The sequence below is a fragment of the Schistosoma haematobium genome, chromosome 5 (assembly GCF_000699445.3).
Source record: "Schistosoma haematobium chromosome 5, whole genome shotgun sequence".
Classification (NCBI taxonomy): Eukaryota; Metazoa; Platyhelminthes; class Trematoda; order Strigeidida; family Schistosomatidae; genus Schistosoma; species Schistosoma haematobium.
Genome location: NC_067200.1, coordinates 5,024,774 through 5,043,349, shown reverse-complemented (window position 1 = coordinate 5,043,349; position 18,576 = coordinate 5,024,774). Strand labels below are relative to the sequence as shown.

General features: G+C 36.2%; 1 protein-coding gene across 1 annotated transcript in view; it reads left to right on the top strand.

Annotated features, from left to right (window-relative positions):
* Positions 1–18,576, top strand: part of MS3_00009011 (uncharacterized protein) — a 63,156-nt gene that overhangs the window by 8,283 nt on the left and 36,297 nt on the right. Inside the window, exon 3 of the mRNA XM_051217350.1 lies at positions 4,407–4,757. Coding sequence (XP_051064738.1) covers positions 4,407–4,757 — 351 coding nt within the window. The remainder of the gene's footprint in view (positions 1–4,406; positions 4,758–18,576) is intronic.

Genomic DNA, 18,576 nt, shown 5'->3' with positions numbered 1-18,576 from the left:
GAATTACAACTGGAAGGAGCTGGAAAGGATTGCCCAGGACAGGGTTGGATGGAGAATGCTGGTGAGCGACCTATGCTCCTTCACGAGGAGTGACAGGTGTAAGTAAGTAAGTACATGGAGGGGATAAAGAGAAAATTTGTCTTGATAATTTGAATTAACCTTAGTTTGTACTGATTTACGTGGGATTCAACATGGCTTAGCTACAATCACTTATTCCTAACTACTTATATTTATATGCATCTGTCTTTTTATTTCTACAACTAAGCAGTGTTTTAGCCTCAACCAATAAAGTGTGATATATTTATGTTGTTAAGATAACCAAAATCACATTTCTTTCTTTAAATCAAGTTATTTTATTCACTGTATGTATTGATTTATGATAAGTTTGAGAAATGTGACGTTGAACATTCATGATTTGCTTACATTTTGTAGTACATATATTTATTAGGATACCTTAAATTTTCATTTGTTTAGTTGCTCAGAGAGATAAACAGTTTGTAATTTTGCTTGTTGTATCCTTTCATAACTGTAAAGTAACTGTATTTAAATGGTTAAATTCACAAACATTTATCGTGGGTGCGCTCTGCTGAGGAGTTCCACAATAGAACGAAACGGTCGTCCAGTGCTTCCAGGTTTTCCATGGTGGTCTAGCTTCAGTTGACTCATGATCTCAACCATTAAAATTGCTATAATATCCACAAAATCCCTTCTGAAACGTTTATGTATTCATGCATTATTAACTGTTCACTAACAGTAATGATCTAATAATGCCTTTATATTATTTACATATCCTCAACTTATTGACATATGTTTATGTACTGATCTATTTAGCTTTTTTAATGTAATAACCAAATAAAATAACTGATTGTTAGAAAATGTATTTAGAGTTTTTGTTCAAATCAACCATCAAGTGGTTGATTATCTATTGTTGCTTTCCTTAATCAGCCTCTCCAATAAATAATTCCACATTAGTAAAAAGAGATTTATTGCAACAAATTCGGTCATTCACAAAAAGATTTTGAGTTTGATTTGTTTTAGATATTTCATTTCCGTAAACTAGTTTGTTAAAACTCAATATCTTCATGTGATGTATCACTTTAGTTGTAATCATATGGCAACTATTGTACGTTTTCAAAAGCTATGTGAATCTAATCCAATTGCCCATGATTATTTAAAACATTCTCTTTTCCAACTACAGGACTGTGTATGATTATTGAGGAAATAACATCGATAGTATAGAGATGTATATGAATTGAGATCCACTTGAAAATGCACGTTTCATAGTTTTGTCATAAACACTATATTTATATAGTTAATTATAGAGGTAGCTTTACAATACAAATAAAAGGAATTTATTTAGTCACTGACTCATGAGGTTTGTAGTAATTGAAAACTTTCGCTCTCATTCACTAAGAATAGAGTAATATAAATACATCGTCAAACTCCATCTATGTTCAAATAATTTTAGAAAAGACCACTAAGTAGTATCACAAACCTTATCCTATTAAATTATTGTAGCTCAGAGTTCAGTACATAAATGTGTACTTCACAAATGAGTTCACTTGTTCATTATTGAGAATTTGTGAATTTGGCTATAGATTGTCAGTAGAATAGTGGACTTGTTTTTTAAGTAAACTTTGTGTTTATCAAATTATGCTCATAGTACATTGAAACACGAACGTCTCTATGTCATTTTGATTACGATAATAATTGCCAATTCGGAATATGTTAACTAAATATATTGGTCTAAATTAAATTTAATATTTTTTGGATAGCTGAATTTAAGAGAAAACAAACTATTCATTGATTTCACGGAGTGAAACGTTTTAGATATAAACTAAGGATGGATGCCAATTTATATAGAATATCATGGTTGACATCATGAAAAGATCTTTATTAACCGACAAATGAAAACCGAGAGGTACTGGACAATTGTTTCGTTTTGGTATGGGATTTCTTAGCAGTGGAAACTCCCAATTTTACCACCAGTTGTACTCAGGACCTTCAGTTTTGGTCGCACCTACTCAACCTTTATATGATTTATTATTTTTTTAATTGAACACATAAATATTTTTATAAGGGTGCACCAGATACATATGCGCCACGCAAATGTCATTTAATTTGTGTGAGGAATGTGATACTGCCCGGGTGCCCAAACCGCAGGAGGTGGTTTACTTAGAAGGCCACAACCAGAACCTTTGACCTGAAGGTCTGATCCACAAGGCACTGGAGCATCGTAAGGAGAGGCAGTCACATGGTGGCCGGTGACCAACCGTAGGTTCATACGCTATTTGTTCCCTCAGGATGCTGGAACCCATGTGCACCATAGGTTAGGAATCAGGGTTTTCCAACTCCTCTAGGTGAACTCGCCGTGTCCACCAACCCGGTTAAAGCGACAGACATTCTCTTTTGGTCCTCTGAATTTCGTAAACAACACCTCCGTCACAAGAAGGCAGCGAGTAGGACTTCCCTGGCAAAGGCTATATACACGTGGCCATGTGAATTTCGAGAGAGAGTGTGGACTCTCCTCACATTGCCGTACCAGGGCATTTGGCGACTGACATCTAGTGGTTTGTTTATTTGACTTCAATCAATTCACAATATCGTATGAAAATCTTCCAGTGCATTTTGTTAGTAACTATTTAATAATCAACATGTTTGAACTTCACTGGAAGTTCAGAACGATTTTAATAAGCGTATCAGCATCTCGTTTCGTGTGCTTATTGAACAGATCAAAGTGGTTTATCTTGATAGTAGTGAGTAGTCTGTACATTAGATTCCAGTTTTTTCAGCATTCATTACCATTGGAATAAGAAAATTGCAGAACATTCTTGTTTACAACTGTACTGTCAAACGTATTTATTAAGATTAATGTAACGTCATAGACTGTCATAAACAGAAATTTATTTTCATAAACGAATGTCACATCTCGCAATGCACATCGTTTATAAATAGTTTCCTCTTTTAAAAAAAATTGTATAGAATATTAATTAAAACTGTAGTTTCTAAATAGCTGTGCCAATTATTCTCAATCATTATCATGTGGTTTTATTACACTTTTTCTATGAAGAGAAGTCATTCACATGTAATAAATGATAGCGATTGTTTTGAATTCGTTGCTTCTTATTTTATAATTTTAACCTTATAACAATTGAGACCATGAGTCAATTGAAGCTAGACCACCATGGAAAACCTGGAAGCACTGGACGGCCGTTGAAATTACTACAATTTCCACAAAACCCATTCTGATATTAATCAACATATGCTCACTAGTGACTGGCTTCAAGAGGTATATCCTGGAGTTCTAGTGAGAACCAGTGACCAGTGGAGTTCAACCGAATCAGTTGTGAGATAGTAACTCACTGATGACAATAGTGAATGTGTCTCTCAATTTCGTGGATTAGTTGAAGTTAGACATTAACACCGTTGGATGTCGGCTCAGTGGTCTAGTTGGTTAAGCGCCTGGCGCAAGAGTGATAGTTCTTGGGTTCGAGTCCTACGAGGCGGGAGCGTGGATACGTACTACTGAGGAGTCCCACAATAGAACGAAACGGCCGTCCAGTGCTTCCAGGTTTTCCATGGTGGTCTAGCTTCAATTGACTCATGATCTCAACTGTTAAAATTACTACAATCTCCACAAAACCCCTTCTAATATTAACATTATAAGTTTAACATTGATTCTTCATACTAAGTATTTGAAATTAGTCATCAAAAAAGGACTCTTCTTGAACTAGTTTGTGTTCTGGTTAGTACTTGTTATCAGAACATACTTGCACTTTTGATAGAACTGATACTTTCTGGTAGATTGAAATCTGAGTTATTGATTTTAATAGTTTGAAATGTTACTGTTGAGATGTTTGAGCTCGGAACTCATTTATTATTTGAACCATGAGTTTTATTTCTAAGAGTTTACGTTTTCTCACTATTACTATTTAAAATCTTCAGACATAAGTTCATCAATCGAGGCGGTCGAGACATTTTTTACGTGTGCCTAACGTTCATCTATCTTGGTGGAAAGTGTTAGCTCGTTTAGGAATAACTTGCATGAAAGTTAGGGGTACCCAAACTAAAATATGGTATCAGTCCACCAAGTTATTGGCTTATATATATATTCACACTCTGTCCTCCTCTAAATCTGGAGTTTCATTATTCCGTCGTACATTAGCCATTCATTCTGCTTTTTCGTACCATGGTTTCAGTGTTTAGTATTTTCATTATCATTACTACTAAAGTTATTTCCACTCCTTTGCTATTCGTCTCGATTTGCCAATGTGATATGGTAACTACGGCCAACGAGCGTTTGAACCAGGCTTTAAATTGACTGTTACTGGTTGACTGTCGGACTATTAGTTTTATTATTATCATTATATTTCCATTTTACAAATGTTGTATCTCTTTCTAAATAGCTCTTGTAACACGAATATCTAATGAAAATCATGTGGATCCTGAACAGATTGGTGGTTATTTAATCAGCTTAGATTATAATGAAGTGGTAAAAAGTGGTTCAGAATGGAGAAGTCACTTAGCTGAGGCAATGTGTAATCCCAAATCAAATCATTTGCCCCATCATTTCTATTTACCGGCGCCCAAAATCGCAGCAACCAAATATTCGATTGATGATGATGATTCATTTAGCAGCTACGGTGAAAGTGGTCATCGTGAAAATAATCATGATCGTCTACTGAACAAAGGCGATTTGGCTACATTTATATTACGGATAAAAGATATAGGTTTGACTAAATCAACCACAAATATGAGTGAGTTATCTGGTTTTCAAATTTCATTCGTTTTATTCATTCAAATCATAATTGTTGCGAAAAAAGTATCGCAAGCAACGTAGAACTTAGCACAAGTGTGTATCGGTTCAGCTCACCAGATCATATGAACTCAACAAGATGAAATTATCAAGATAAATCCCATCACTGTCTCCACTGATTCTGAGCCATGTTAACAATGTCTCCAACCATTAGTCATGTTAGTCACTCTTATCTCAACCAGGTAGTCTTCGTTCATCAACATAGCTCAAACTATAAATATAGTATGGGGAAAAGCCAGTCAAAATCGAGAACATGACTTGTGGGTTTTTGTGCAAAATTCATTTATCACGTATCACTAATATCAGACATACTTTTGTATTCGTTCAAACTCATAACGAAATATAAATTTTTGCTACAGTGTTACATGTATTATATAACTGGTTTTTCCTCTGTATATTGTAAATAACGAGTAAACTAAAACTATCCTTACATTCTAATCTTAAACCTTTAATGCTGTAACAAACATTCACTTATTGACACTATATTTTATGGCCTCTTGGATCAGTGGAATTCTGTCATCCATATTTGTTTCGAGGAAATGTTTTGTATTATATCTGATGCGAACTCGTGACTGCCAGTCCTAACCATAAATATCTTGCCCTATTCATAAATAATTTAGAGGTTTTTGAGTCATTTGTAGTATTTCAAAAGATAGATAATTCATATCCACAAGGATGGATGTATATGACTTTGATTTTTCAATTAACAGAGTAGCTAGTATAATAATTTGAATAGATTTATCAAATGCACAGAATTCGTCTACACTTTCCAGTGCTATTGTTTTCTTTACCATAACTTATCCATTTACAAAAGCTGCTTTCTGATTAACTAGTAACTAGCTGAAATTTCATCACAGTTGTTATAACTTCATCCATTATACCAATATTTTTATCGACGAAAGCTAAGAAAGAGGACAAAGAGTGATCTGTGTTGTTTATTGAATGCATTTCACTACATTTTCAATTAGTTTCATAATCAGGATATTATTTTGATCATGCTTAACGTATCGATATAACCTTTTTGTTCTGCTTAATTATTTGTTGTTTAGCGTAAATTTGTGGTTAGAACATTTTAAAGTTTGTTCTTAACATAAGTGTGGAGGTCAGTTACATGTTGGATAACTCAATTGTAATGTTTCTGACTGTGATATTGAGTGATGTGGATTAAAATCGTCTGGGAAACTTGGTTTACCTCAAGAGTATATATGTCATATCTTGTCATTTAATGCTAACTGACATGAAACAAGTTGAACAAATCTTCTCATTGACTTTCTCCAACCATCTGACATAGTGAATGTAGACTGTCTGGTTGATGTTTGCACGATTATCATAACCAATGGTCAAGGAGATTGGATAATATGATTCAGAATCCGTCACAATAGTAGAGATATATTAATTCGTTGTCCTCCCTTAGCTATAAAGCTTTAAAGTTATCTTAAATTTTTTACTCCTGCAAATTCATTCTTTCCTTTTTAACTACATTCTATGCCCAATGTTTTCTACTACCATTGATATACTTACTACGTCCACTACTATTGGTTTACCACATACTTTCATCTTGCCATGATTATTTTAATGTGCCAATTTGAATATATATATATATATATATATATATATATATATATATATATATATTGGTTCGCTTCTCCGATTTCAACTAATTTATGATCTTGTACAATCATCATACATTATCATTGATGATAAATATCTTTTGTCAGTATAGGATTGTGGAGATTTTTGAGTTTTTAATTGAGATCATGAGCTGATCAATCTTGGAGTTTAGGTGTTCGCGCACAAAACTAAAGGTCCTGGGCTCGAGACCCGCATGATAGATCGTGGATGCTCTTTTCTGAAGAGTTCCATTCTAGGAAGAGACAGCCGTCCAATGCTTCCAGGTTTTCGGTTGTAGTCTGACACTGACTAGTTCATGATCTCACTTAAATACATTTTATCTGGTTCTGTTAAACATCACCAGATATGACTTCTTATCACAGCTTTTTGGAGATCGTCCTTCATTTGGTTTTTAACAATTGTTTAACCATAAAATCAGTTGGTCATGAGAACTACAAAATGGATATTCTCCACAAATCATTCGTTGTTAATAATAGTAATACTAATAAAAATAGTAATACTACTAAATTGCCCTGGTATGGCCAAGAATGTCGTGGGCCCGCCCTCGCTCTCGAAATGATCTCACACGGCAACGCGTATACAGCCTTTGCCAGGGAAGTGCTACTCACTGCTTTCTCGTGGCGCGGGTGTTGTTTATGAAAATGAGAGGACGAAAAGAGAATGTTCGGCGCTTTAACCGGATCCCAAACCAAATCAATGTTGCACATGGGCTCCAGTATCCTGCGGGAACAAATGGCGTATGAACCAATTTTCGGTCACCGGCTACCATGGGACTGCATCTCCTTACGATGCTCCACCGTCTTGTGGATCATACCTTTAGGTCAAAGGCTCGGGGTGTGGCCCCTTAAGTAAACCACCTGCTTCGGTTTGGGCACCCGAACAGTATCACAGCTCTCACACAAACAGAATGAAATGACGATACTTACGGAAAATATTCTTGCTTCGATTAACGGTCAAACGATTCACATTATTATTATTATTATTATTATTATTATTATTATTATTATTATTATTATCTACTACGTCACGTATTCACTCTCTTTTATTCCCACTCTGTGTATCCTTATTTTTTGACTTATCCAGCAGCTTGCCTGTGGTGGAAATTCGGTCCTATCTAAACGTTCTCGAGTTACTGACTGGTTGAAAATTGATTGCTACCACCAATTACGAATACTGAAGCAGTTTTTCCGAAACCACGTGCACCATTCAAACTGGCTGCCTTCTATGTTCTCATACTTATGCAGGTCGGACAACAGATAGGGCTGGCTATGTCTTTAGAAAGTCTTAATATCGATGTTTGTTGTCTGTCCGAAACCCGTGTTCAAGACTGGTGAAGTACTACAAATTCGCTCTTCATCTGTCGCTTCAAAAGCTTGTTTTACTTGCGTTCCACTTGTACTCCTTTGGCACGATCTCGGTATTCTTTCCATACCTCGAGACCGCCAACAAATATATCTTGATACAACCTTCAATCGCCTTCTGATTTCTGGTTTACACTGAGGTTTAGCCTGTTCTGGTACGCAATCTTCTTGTAGTGGTGATCATAGTCAAACGTGACTTGACGCCACACTACAACTTCGAGGCGGTCGACTTCAACGTCTGGGCTACCTGTTCCTGTCATCTCAATATTTCAACACGTTATCTGTTTCCTTGTTGTTTTTTAAACGATCATTATACAAATTAATTGCACAACCGACTTAATTGCGTTTGTGAAGATTTCACGACCTTTCACTATAGAAGTTAGGAATGTGCACAGTCAGAAACATTATGGTTGCTGGCAATATACAGCAAAATGAATGTACATTATTCACATGTTGATTCTTAAACTGCTAACATCTAATTGGCGATCACTCAATATTTATCGTCATGATCTATCAATAAGTAAGCAACGGAAACTTGTTGAAATACTTTGTGCTGAAAATTCTATATTGTATCGTAAATATAATATTGAATAAAGCAATTATCATTATTATTAATAATACTGACTGATATATCAAATTTATGACAGTTCCATGTAAAAGATTCACCTCGCACATGACACTATACCCTACCACATGAGGTAAAAATTGCTTTCGTTTCTTATTGATGATGTTAACTCCGCCTGGAGCCCCTCTGAAGCTACTGCTGGTCCCAAGCCTGGACAAAGCAGGAGGTTTGGGCATGAGGTCAGCTTGTTTTACGTGCGATTATCCGGGGACCCTGTGGCATCTTCGTTTGGTCTTGCTGGCGTTGGTGTCGCACTAAGCGCTAGAGCAGCACTAATCGATTGGATCCCCATTAACAGCCGGTTATGTGCTGTTAGATAAAAAGTCCCATCAAAGTGAGAAGAAATCGGCGTGAGAAACGATGTCTTTTCGTCATCTCCACCTATGCCCCGACAGATTGCAGCTTGGATGCAATCAAGGATGAGTTTTACCACGTTACCTGTTCTTCTCCAGAAAGAGCGTTCAACAGATATTTTAGTACTACCCGGAGACTTGAATGCTCAGGTTGGGCGTCTAGACACAGAAGACAGCCGTTTAAGTGGCCGATGGGGACTCGTTGGTCGCAGGTCAGATAAAGGGGACCGTCTACGGCAACTGTGCACAGACCACAACCTGTTTCTGGCTAGCACTAACTTCCGGCACAGTCATTGACGATGTGCCACCTGGCGTCCTCCTTCTGCATCTCAAGCCTGGACTCAGATTGATCACATCGCGACCAACTACCGCTGGCGTGGTTGTGTACAAGACTGCCGCTCCTTTTGGAGTACCTATCCGGACTCTGAACATCCCTTGGTCTGCGCCAATCTTACCTTACTTTTCAGTGACCAACGAAGTGATCGTCATCAACGGATTAATGTCAGCGAGTTGGTTGCAACTATGTATCGAACCGAGCTAGCTTGTAGGCTTGCTACCATTCCACCGAAAAGTATAGATGAGCATTGGTTGCAACTGCATGACGCCATGAAAATGGCGAGTTGAGTCACTTTTGGGTTCGCGAAACGTCCAACTTATAAGCACTGGGGTTCTTCAGGCTCCTTACAACTCATCGAAGCTCGTTGGTCTACTCCGGGTGACCCTGAGATTGACCACAAACGAAGAATGTCACGTAAGGAAATTGGGCAAAGCTTGAGTAAGGACCGAGAATCCTGGTGGTCGGAGCGTGCTAATGAGCCGTAAGCAGCAGCTGCATCTGGTAACTACCGGAAGCTCATCCGAGTCACTGGCAGCAAGAAGTCTGGTGTGAGCGAAACAATCTGCGAGGATGATGGGATGCCAATCACTAACATCCATCGACGTCTTTGACGATGGGCAGAACTTTTCGAAGGGCAGTTCAACTGGCCTGCTGCTCCAGCAACATCGTTCAGACTGTCCTGCCCTCCATGGCCAGTGACGACTGATCCACCAAATGAGGCGGAAGTCCGCAAGGAACTCCAACTCTTGAAGCGCTGCAAATCACCTTTCCCAGATGACTTACCTCCGGCTGTTTTTAAAGATGATGGTGACTTTCTGGCTAAGAATTGACGACGTTGTTTACAAAGGTCTGGGAACTAGAGAGTGTACCAACGTCATGGAATGAGTCGACAGTTGTCCCTATCTTTAAAAAGAGTTCACGTCGTTCCTGTAACAACTATCGGGGGATAAGTTTTCTTCCGATTGCGTCCAAGCTATTGGCTTCCATCATACTTCGTAGGTTGTTCAAAACCTGATAAAGATTGACTCGCGAGGAGCAGGCTGGGTTTCGTTCTAGTCGAGGATGTATTGATCATATCTTCACCCTCTGCCTAATGTTCGAACACCGTCATACTTATAAAAGGCCAACAATCGTAGTGTTTCTTGACATCAGGGCTGCCTTCGATTCGTTGGACAGAACTGTTCTCTGGGATTGTCTATTGAAGAAGGGTGTGCCTGAGAAGTTTATTAACATCCTAAAAGCCCTATATACAAACACCACAGGCAGAGTGAGGCCATACAACCACCTTTCTCCATTGTTCTATTCGAGCAGTGGGGTTAGGCAGGGTTGCCCAATCTCACCATTCCTCTTCTCGACCTTGAGTATGCGGACGATATTGTCTTACTGTGCGATAATGCCCAAGGCATGCAATCCGCACTTAATCAGTTGGCGATCAGTGTCCGTAGGTATGGTATGTGCTTTGCACCTTCGAAGTGCAAAGTACTTCTACAAGACTGGCAGGATTCCAATCCTGTACTCACCCTGGATGGTGAGCAGATAGACGTAGTCGAGAAGTTCGTGTATCTGGGTAGCTGCATAAATGCTGCTGGGAGTGTGAGTGATGAGATCAATGCACGTATAGTGAAAGCCAGAGCGGCTTATGCCAATCTGGGCCATCTATGGCGCCTTCGTGATGTTAGTCTGGCCGTAAAAGGTCGGATCTACAACGCGTCGGTGAGAGTGGTTTTGCTCTATGCTTGTGAAACCTGCCTTCTCCGAGTTGAGGATGTTAGACGACCGTCTGTGTTCGATCATCGTTATCTCCGAAGGATTGCTGACATCCAGTCGCAACACCATGTTAGTAATGCAGAGGTTTGGCATCATGTGTTCGGGCGCAGAGATGATAATCCGATTGGTGTCACCATGTTGAAACACCGACTTCGGTGGCTTGAACATGTTGTACGAATGTCGTCCCAGAGAATTCCACGTCGTGCATTATTTGCCGACTCTGGGACTGGTTGAAAAAAACGGAGAGGTGGTCAGTGTATGACATGGTGTCATGGTATGAAAGAAAGCTGCAAAGGGCTGGCTTGTGTTGGTCCTTCACGACTCCCTGGTTGGGGTCCTAAAGATGGTGAAACACAGTGTCTAGAGACGTTATCAGATATGGTTCAGAATGGAAGCCAGTGGCGATCCTGCTGTAACCTTCTTTTACTTTCTTCGTAAAAAGTGGTTGTATCTTCCTTAACCGAAAGTATTCTTCTGGTTGTACCTTTCCGTATCCCCCATTATTACTATTATTATTACACTAACTTACACTAATCTGTGGTCGTTATTGTTCTTCCTCTCTTTTTCTTCTTATTATTATTTTGAAAATCCTCATTTATAATAACCCGAATATAAAAGATTTTAATAAATTTCTCCAATAATAATTAAACAGTTAATATTAGTAGTCGAATCATACGTGTAATTCTTACTGAATAATTTCAAATTATATTGTATTGACTACTTCAATATTATAACACATTGAATATTCAGTATATTTTTATCCAAATAAACGATTGTTTAAATAAGATGATTCTAATAGAATGTTATTATTAGTGATCATTCACGAGAAGAGAAAAAAGACAACCTATTATTCACTTCATTGATAAATGAAGTTGTTATCACTTCTTCCTCTTCTTCTTCCATTCTTCCCCTCGTCCTTCTTCTTCTCCCTTTCCTTCTTCTTCTTCTTCTTCTTCTTCTTCTTCTTCTTCTTCTTCTTCTTCTTCTTCCATTCTTCCCCTCGTCCTTCTTCTTCTTCTTATTATTATTGGCTTTATTCAATAGTATATTTTTAGTACAATATAGTATTCTGAGCACAAAGTATTTCAACAAGTTTCCGTTTCTTATTTCATGATCGATCGTGATCGCAGTTCAGGAATCAACATTTGAATAATTTATATTCTTTTCCATGCATATTACCAGCAACCACAATGTCTCTGATTGAGCTCTTTTTATAACTTGTACAATGAAATGTTGTGGAATTTTCACAAACAGAAATAAGAAAACAGATAACTTGTTGAAATATCCAGATGGTAGGAACAGATATAGCCCTATGATATTCAAACAGACCGTCTCTCTGTGTGGGTGTGTGTGTATCTATATTTAACAGTTTATTTATTATCAAATCAATAGATTAGTTTTAGTTTTACAATTTTCCACACACACACACACACACACACAATTGTTATTTACTTAATTAAAGCAAAACAGCATGTGATGTTACAACAGCATTACTTCATCATAATATCTCATCATTCATTCACTCTTATTAATTTTCATTCAATCACATAGTGATTAAATTAATTTTGTTTAATATTTTTTTCTTCTAAAATACTTTATATGATGACGGCGAATTTTACTGATAGAATTCAATGATAATAGATCCAGATATCGATTAAAATGGTCTCACTTTCATAGAAGGAGTACAGACATATGCATATATATATCGGTGTGTAAGTGTGTATGAATATACGTGCGCACATAACTCAATTGTTTATGTAGAATGCAACAATCCTTACTCTTAAAACCCATGTGTTTATCCGACACTCATAGTAGGTATATATATACATATATATACTGCATTTTTGAGTCTATAGTATAAAACCAATTCTCAAACTTCTTAATCGATTTCCTATGTTCAGCGAAATAATTCCAAATAGATATAATATTATCACGGTAGTAACAGTAGTAGTAGTAGTACTACTACTACTACAACAAATAATAATAATAAGTTAAGGTCACACATAGTTTACATGCTTTTACTTATTTTAAGACAATCGTCTATTATGTCAGATGGTTGTGTGTTGTGTTGCAAAATGAAAGCAATTATCTCTCGTATGTGTACTTCATTATTATCATAATCAACATCATCATCTGTGTGCGATTGATGTGTATGAGATAAATGTAAGTAAATAAGTACCTTTTAGTTGTAATCCTAAATCCATTTACATTTTTATTGAAAAAAAAAACAAACAAAATGAGTACACACGGATTTTCAGATATATTGTAGTATAAACTCAATCTGACTGATGTTCTAATACCATGAGTACTACTACTACTACCGCTATTATCACTACTAGTAATAATAATATTTTCGCTCGATACAAAATAAATGAACGAGCTTGGTCCTGCAGAATCTCACTAAACAGATAGCCCTTCGAGAAAAATTTATTTTACACTAAAACGTATTCACACTTAGTTGACGAAATTATTAAAATAAAACAGATAAGAGGGAATTATCAAGAGAATGGGAGGAAAATCCCGCATCTGTGATGTATTAGTGAAGTAAACTAACTTGCCAATACAGTGGAGGGATATTGATAATCAATACACTGGTCTTGAATGCTGTAAGATGTATGAGGTCAGTTAACACTTTCTGGTTGCCCACACCATGGAAGGGTTCATCTGAATGTACCTGAAGAGGAAATTGGGTTAGAGAAGGTCTTAGTGACCTTAAAGCGTGATCGCAGTGCCCATGGGACAACTGCTTAAATCCGGTCACAAACATCCTTTGGGCGACTAATTTTCGTATTAGCTCCGTACTTATTGGTATTGTGAATTTAAGTCCGGCTAATTATCACGTAATTTATCCGCCAATCGAAATACGACTTATTCACTCTTGTACTGTAATAAACCAACGACGTCCGGTCGGTCTGATCAACCAAGCATCCTTATTGGTCCTTTGCTCGTCTAGCCCGTCCAGGACACCAATAACAGCTCCCACTATCCGAATCATTTATTTCAAACATACTTCGTTTATATACCATCCATTCAGATCGCATCGCACCATAAAATAGGAAATAACATTCATACACAATAAAGCCAAAATGTGGCTGTGAACGTGCGAGACTGTAATCAATAGACTGAACATAACTTAAGAACAGTAAATCTTATAATAATAATCTATAGGTCAAAATGAACCTTATGATAAGTGGAATATAGATATACGTAATCTAATTACTGAATAGTTATACCATAAGAATATGTAGATAATCTTAGTCCATTAATAGGTCTCAGAAGTTACTCGTAATTTAATCTTCAATAGGATATAATACCTCCTTTTTTTGAAGATCTGAAGTTTAGATCCTGGTTTTGTGAAAAAAGTGTAACTTCAAGTTCTCCAACATTATCCCCACCCCCCACGAAATAATGTTGGATCCTCATATCTCCAAGTTACAATTGGTATGACTTTAATTAAAATATATTTCGCACATTGAATGAAGAATCCACCAGAAATGATTAAATGACGATGAACGACATTTCATTTGAGATTATCAGGGTTTGGTTCTTGTGAAACATTTTTTTCAAATCCATTAACAGTCTCATTAGTGGATAATGGGTCATTAAGAAAATCAACATCGAACAAAATTGGATTAGATTTCTGATCATCGTTTGATTCAGCTGACATATATTTCTCATTTTTATAAGAAATTTCATCAAAATTATGTGCATAATTGTGATTGTTTTAAGGTAACGCCTTATTACTTACATATCTTTGTACATTCAGTACTATGACTTCTCCATCGACCTCACGTTTGCTGTTTTTAGTCTTACCGCTCTTCAACCGATCTATCTGGCATGATAGGCCCTTGAGGAGCGATTGTTCTAGCCAGTATAGCTCGATTAGTTCATTACGACAGACAAGCCCGACCACCACGTCAAGGTAGCATATCGGGTTTGCCAATACAAGGTTAGAATTAGATGCTGAATACCTATTGAGTGAGTTATTTCTGAAGTATTTACTTTTACATAACAAGTTTCTAGCCATCAGAAATTTCCTACATAACCTTCAATGAGTGAGTGAATAGTTCGTTGAAAGTATAATTTAGTAACGACCTTCAGAGATTTTTAAAAAAAAACCTTTAGAGAACAAAATCAATCTTAGTCAATCATAAGTGTGAATAATTTAGTACAGAAAAAACTCAAAATGTTCAAGATTAGGGTTAAGAAATAGAGTTGATATTGATCAGGAAACATTGTAAACATGCTTTGTAGCCATATGAATGAATGCTTACTCATTTAATTCTTTGATTTTAAATATCTAACACCTTGATGTTACCTTCGAAAATTCTATAAATTCTAGTCTTCATTTTTTAATCTTTATATGTTTATTGACTTCAAAGAATCCTTTGGTAGCATACAATTTGTACTTCATGGCGTTTTGAATTTTGCGCAAAAATTCGATAGTTTCTATCTTAAATCCAATCATTTTGTCATTAAAGGAAACTTTAGCATAAGCTTGGAACGCATTCCCACCCCCTTTTCACCTTGTCTTACAGAGATTAGTTACATCATTCATCTAGACAAAACTAAAGTACAGAGATTTTGTTACGTCATTGATCTGTCTACCCAATAATATACTTCAAGCTTGAGACTAGAAATACGCTTCCGTACTGAGACTAACGGCCTTAGACAGAAAGACGAAAACTATTCTATCACATGATCGGTTGACAAGCTAGCGAGAGAGAGGTCACATTGAAATTACAACAGCTTTGAAACAGAAAAAGGTATAGCAGTGAATCATTCGCCAAACGGAAGCTCACGGTTCATAGAATAACCTAAGGATAAAACTAAATGTTAGTATTTCACAAACTTTGAATTATGTGAAATAACATCTCCAAAAAATAGCTTCCATTGTTTTTCATGGCTTCGTTGTTTATCTGTTCCTATCAGATTTGTACTTGATGAGTAGTTATATTTAAAAAAAAGTGTCATTTAATTTTTTAACTAGTTAATATCAATTGACTAGTTAGTTCAGGAAATTCTAGTTTAAGTCTAAGTAGAAGATTGTTAAAATACTAGTGAACTGTACTTCAGGATTCTCCTTAATTTGGAATCCCTGTCAACCTTTTAAAAAATTGCATCTGGAAAGGTACGATTTTTCATGGAATAAATCGGTTTATACACTATCGTCTTCTAGCTATAAATTAATACTTGATGAATGAGTGTTGATAGTACGATTCTTCCCTCTCTATGATAATTGTGAAATATAACTTGTTATAATGGTCAATTAGAGGGCGGAGTGTAACCGATATTTTGTCCTCATCTTAAGCTCTTACTGATAAAATTCAAATTATATATGCTCAGTTACGTGCAATGTCCTGAGTGTATCGCTTAGCTGATGAATTTTGGAATATATTATTTAAATTAGTCAAAAATCTTCCGTTGAGGTTTTCATTTCATTTCTAAAGACTTAATTCATCCAGCTGAAGCATGAAATTATAACGACAGATTATAAAACACAAGATTGACCATAGCTTTCTACAATGTTACATTGGTTAATTATGTATTTTTGTTAATCGTATCAACATTCGATGCGGTCGATCACGTGTACGTAGGAGGAATTCAGCGGGTCGAATAACTAAGATTGATTGAATTAATTTTTGAGGACTGGATAACAGATGCTTCATACTCAGATAACTTAAAACATCGATTGATCACCAGGTATTGATTAATGCTACGTTTATCTAAAACTCAATATTATTAGGTAGAATTCCATCTATCATGTTTTCGCCTAGATAATTTTGCTCCAGATGGCTCAGTGGTGACATCTTAGACCTTGAAATTAGGTGATGCTTCTTCAAATTAAACATAGAAAATCAAATGCTTCAGTATTGTAAGTATTTTGTGATGATAATGAGCACAAAACCTAGGTCGAGCAGTGTTTTATGCTAACTACCTTCAACCTCCTCACAATATACAACTGTTATGTTTGGAGTAATATGCGAACGTTTGTTCATTCTTCTTCTTTTTAACAAACCAATTTTACATTGAAATTACGTCATAGTTTAGGACTATCACTTGTTTAATACCTCTTCTATCATCGAATTTAGAGTACTAGCATTTCAAGTTAATATTTATAATGATGACGGCTGTAGTTGAAAGGAATTTAGATAAGCAGAATATGAATAGCCGACTATACAATGGAGTGCTTACTGTATACTTTTAGTGATCTTAACACAGATCAATTGTATACGATCCACAAAAGTTTAACCGGCATTGACTGAACATTCATTAAAGAGAAGATTGGACGTTTGACAATAAAACTTTCAATGTCTTTTTAAAATGTAAAAATGAATTAGTATATTATCCACAAAAAACCCCTTCTGATATTAATCAACATATGATCACTAGTAACTGGAGTTCTAGTGAGAAGCAGTGACCAGTGTATTTCAACCGGGTCTGTTGTGAGATAGTAACTCATTGAAGACAATGGTGGATGTCTCGCTCGATTTCGTTGATTGGTTGAAGTTAGACACTAACACCGTTGGATGCCGGCTCATTGGTCTAGTTGGTTAAGCGACTGGTGCGAGACTGATAGTTCCTGAGTTCGAGTCTCACGAGGTGGGATCGTGGATGCGCACTACTAAGGGGTCCCACAATAGGACGAAACAGATATTCGTAACTATGATTTGTTATTGACCTCGAAAGTTTGCTAAATTTTTAAGCGACCAATCAGATAAAAGTTAAGCTTATCATAGGGAATGTAGATCTTAGAAACGTGATCAGCCTATAGCAATTCAAATATAAGAATTCATATTTTAAATGAAGATTTAGGGGACAGATCAGCAATATCTAGGACAATTAGTAACTCACAGGTGATTGTCAACTACCATCACAACCCTATTTTGCAATTATCTTGATAAATTACTCGTTAAATTACTGAATGTACCTTGGAAAGTGATTCAATGTTAACATACAAATTCCTAATTCATTATTGCTATGTAGAGATAAGAATCAGGATTTTTGATTTTACATAATTCATTACCAGTATTTCATTTTTTAATAGATTTTGATTCAGTTGATCACTAAATTGTTCCAGAATTTTCCTATCGTTATACTACGCCTTATTTAGTATTCCCTCCCTTTCATTTCTCTATTCCTAAAATATACATACAAACAACGAGTTGGCTTTCTACGGGATTGGGTCTCTAACCCCATACCCAAACGTCCTCTTTAGCCTGGGCTTGGGATCAGCAGTAGCCGCAGAGGGGTTCCAGGCGGAGTTATACATATAAACTGATCCACCTAAAATGTTTTCTTTTTATGTTGCTGTCTTTCTTACTAAGTGACATTTATCATTTACTTGTAAACTAATCACATCTATATATTCAATCGACATTTATTAAACTTTCAAATAATTCAGTTCAGCTTTTTGAATAAATCTCCGACCATACTTTTCTATCTTCAGCTGTTATAACGTTACCAATGTCAATTATATATCATCTTACAATTATTAACAAGAATCATATATTTGTATTATCCTAATGAGTAGAAAAATGGAGTTTTTTTGGCGTTTTGTGACTCAGTGTAAGTCGCTTCTTCAGAGAATAAATAACCACATTAAATCAACTCAAGTTTAATTAATACAAAGGAACAAAGTAAGAATATTGAGTGCAATTAATCAGAAAAAAGTCTGACCAAGT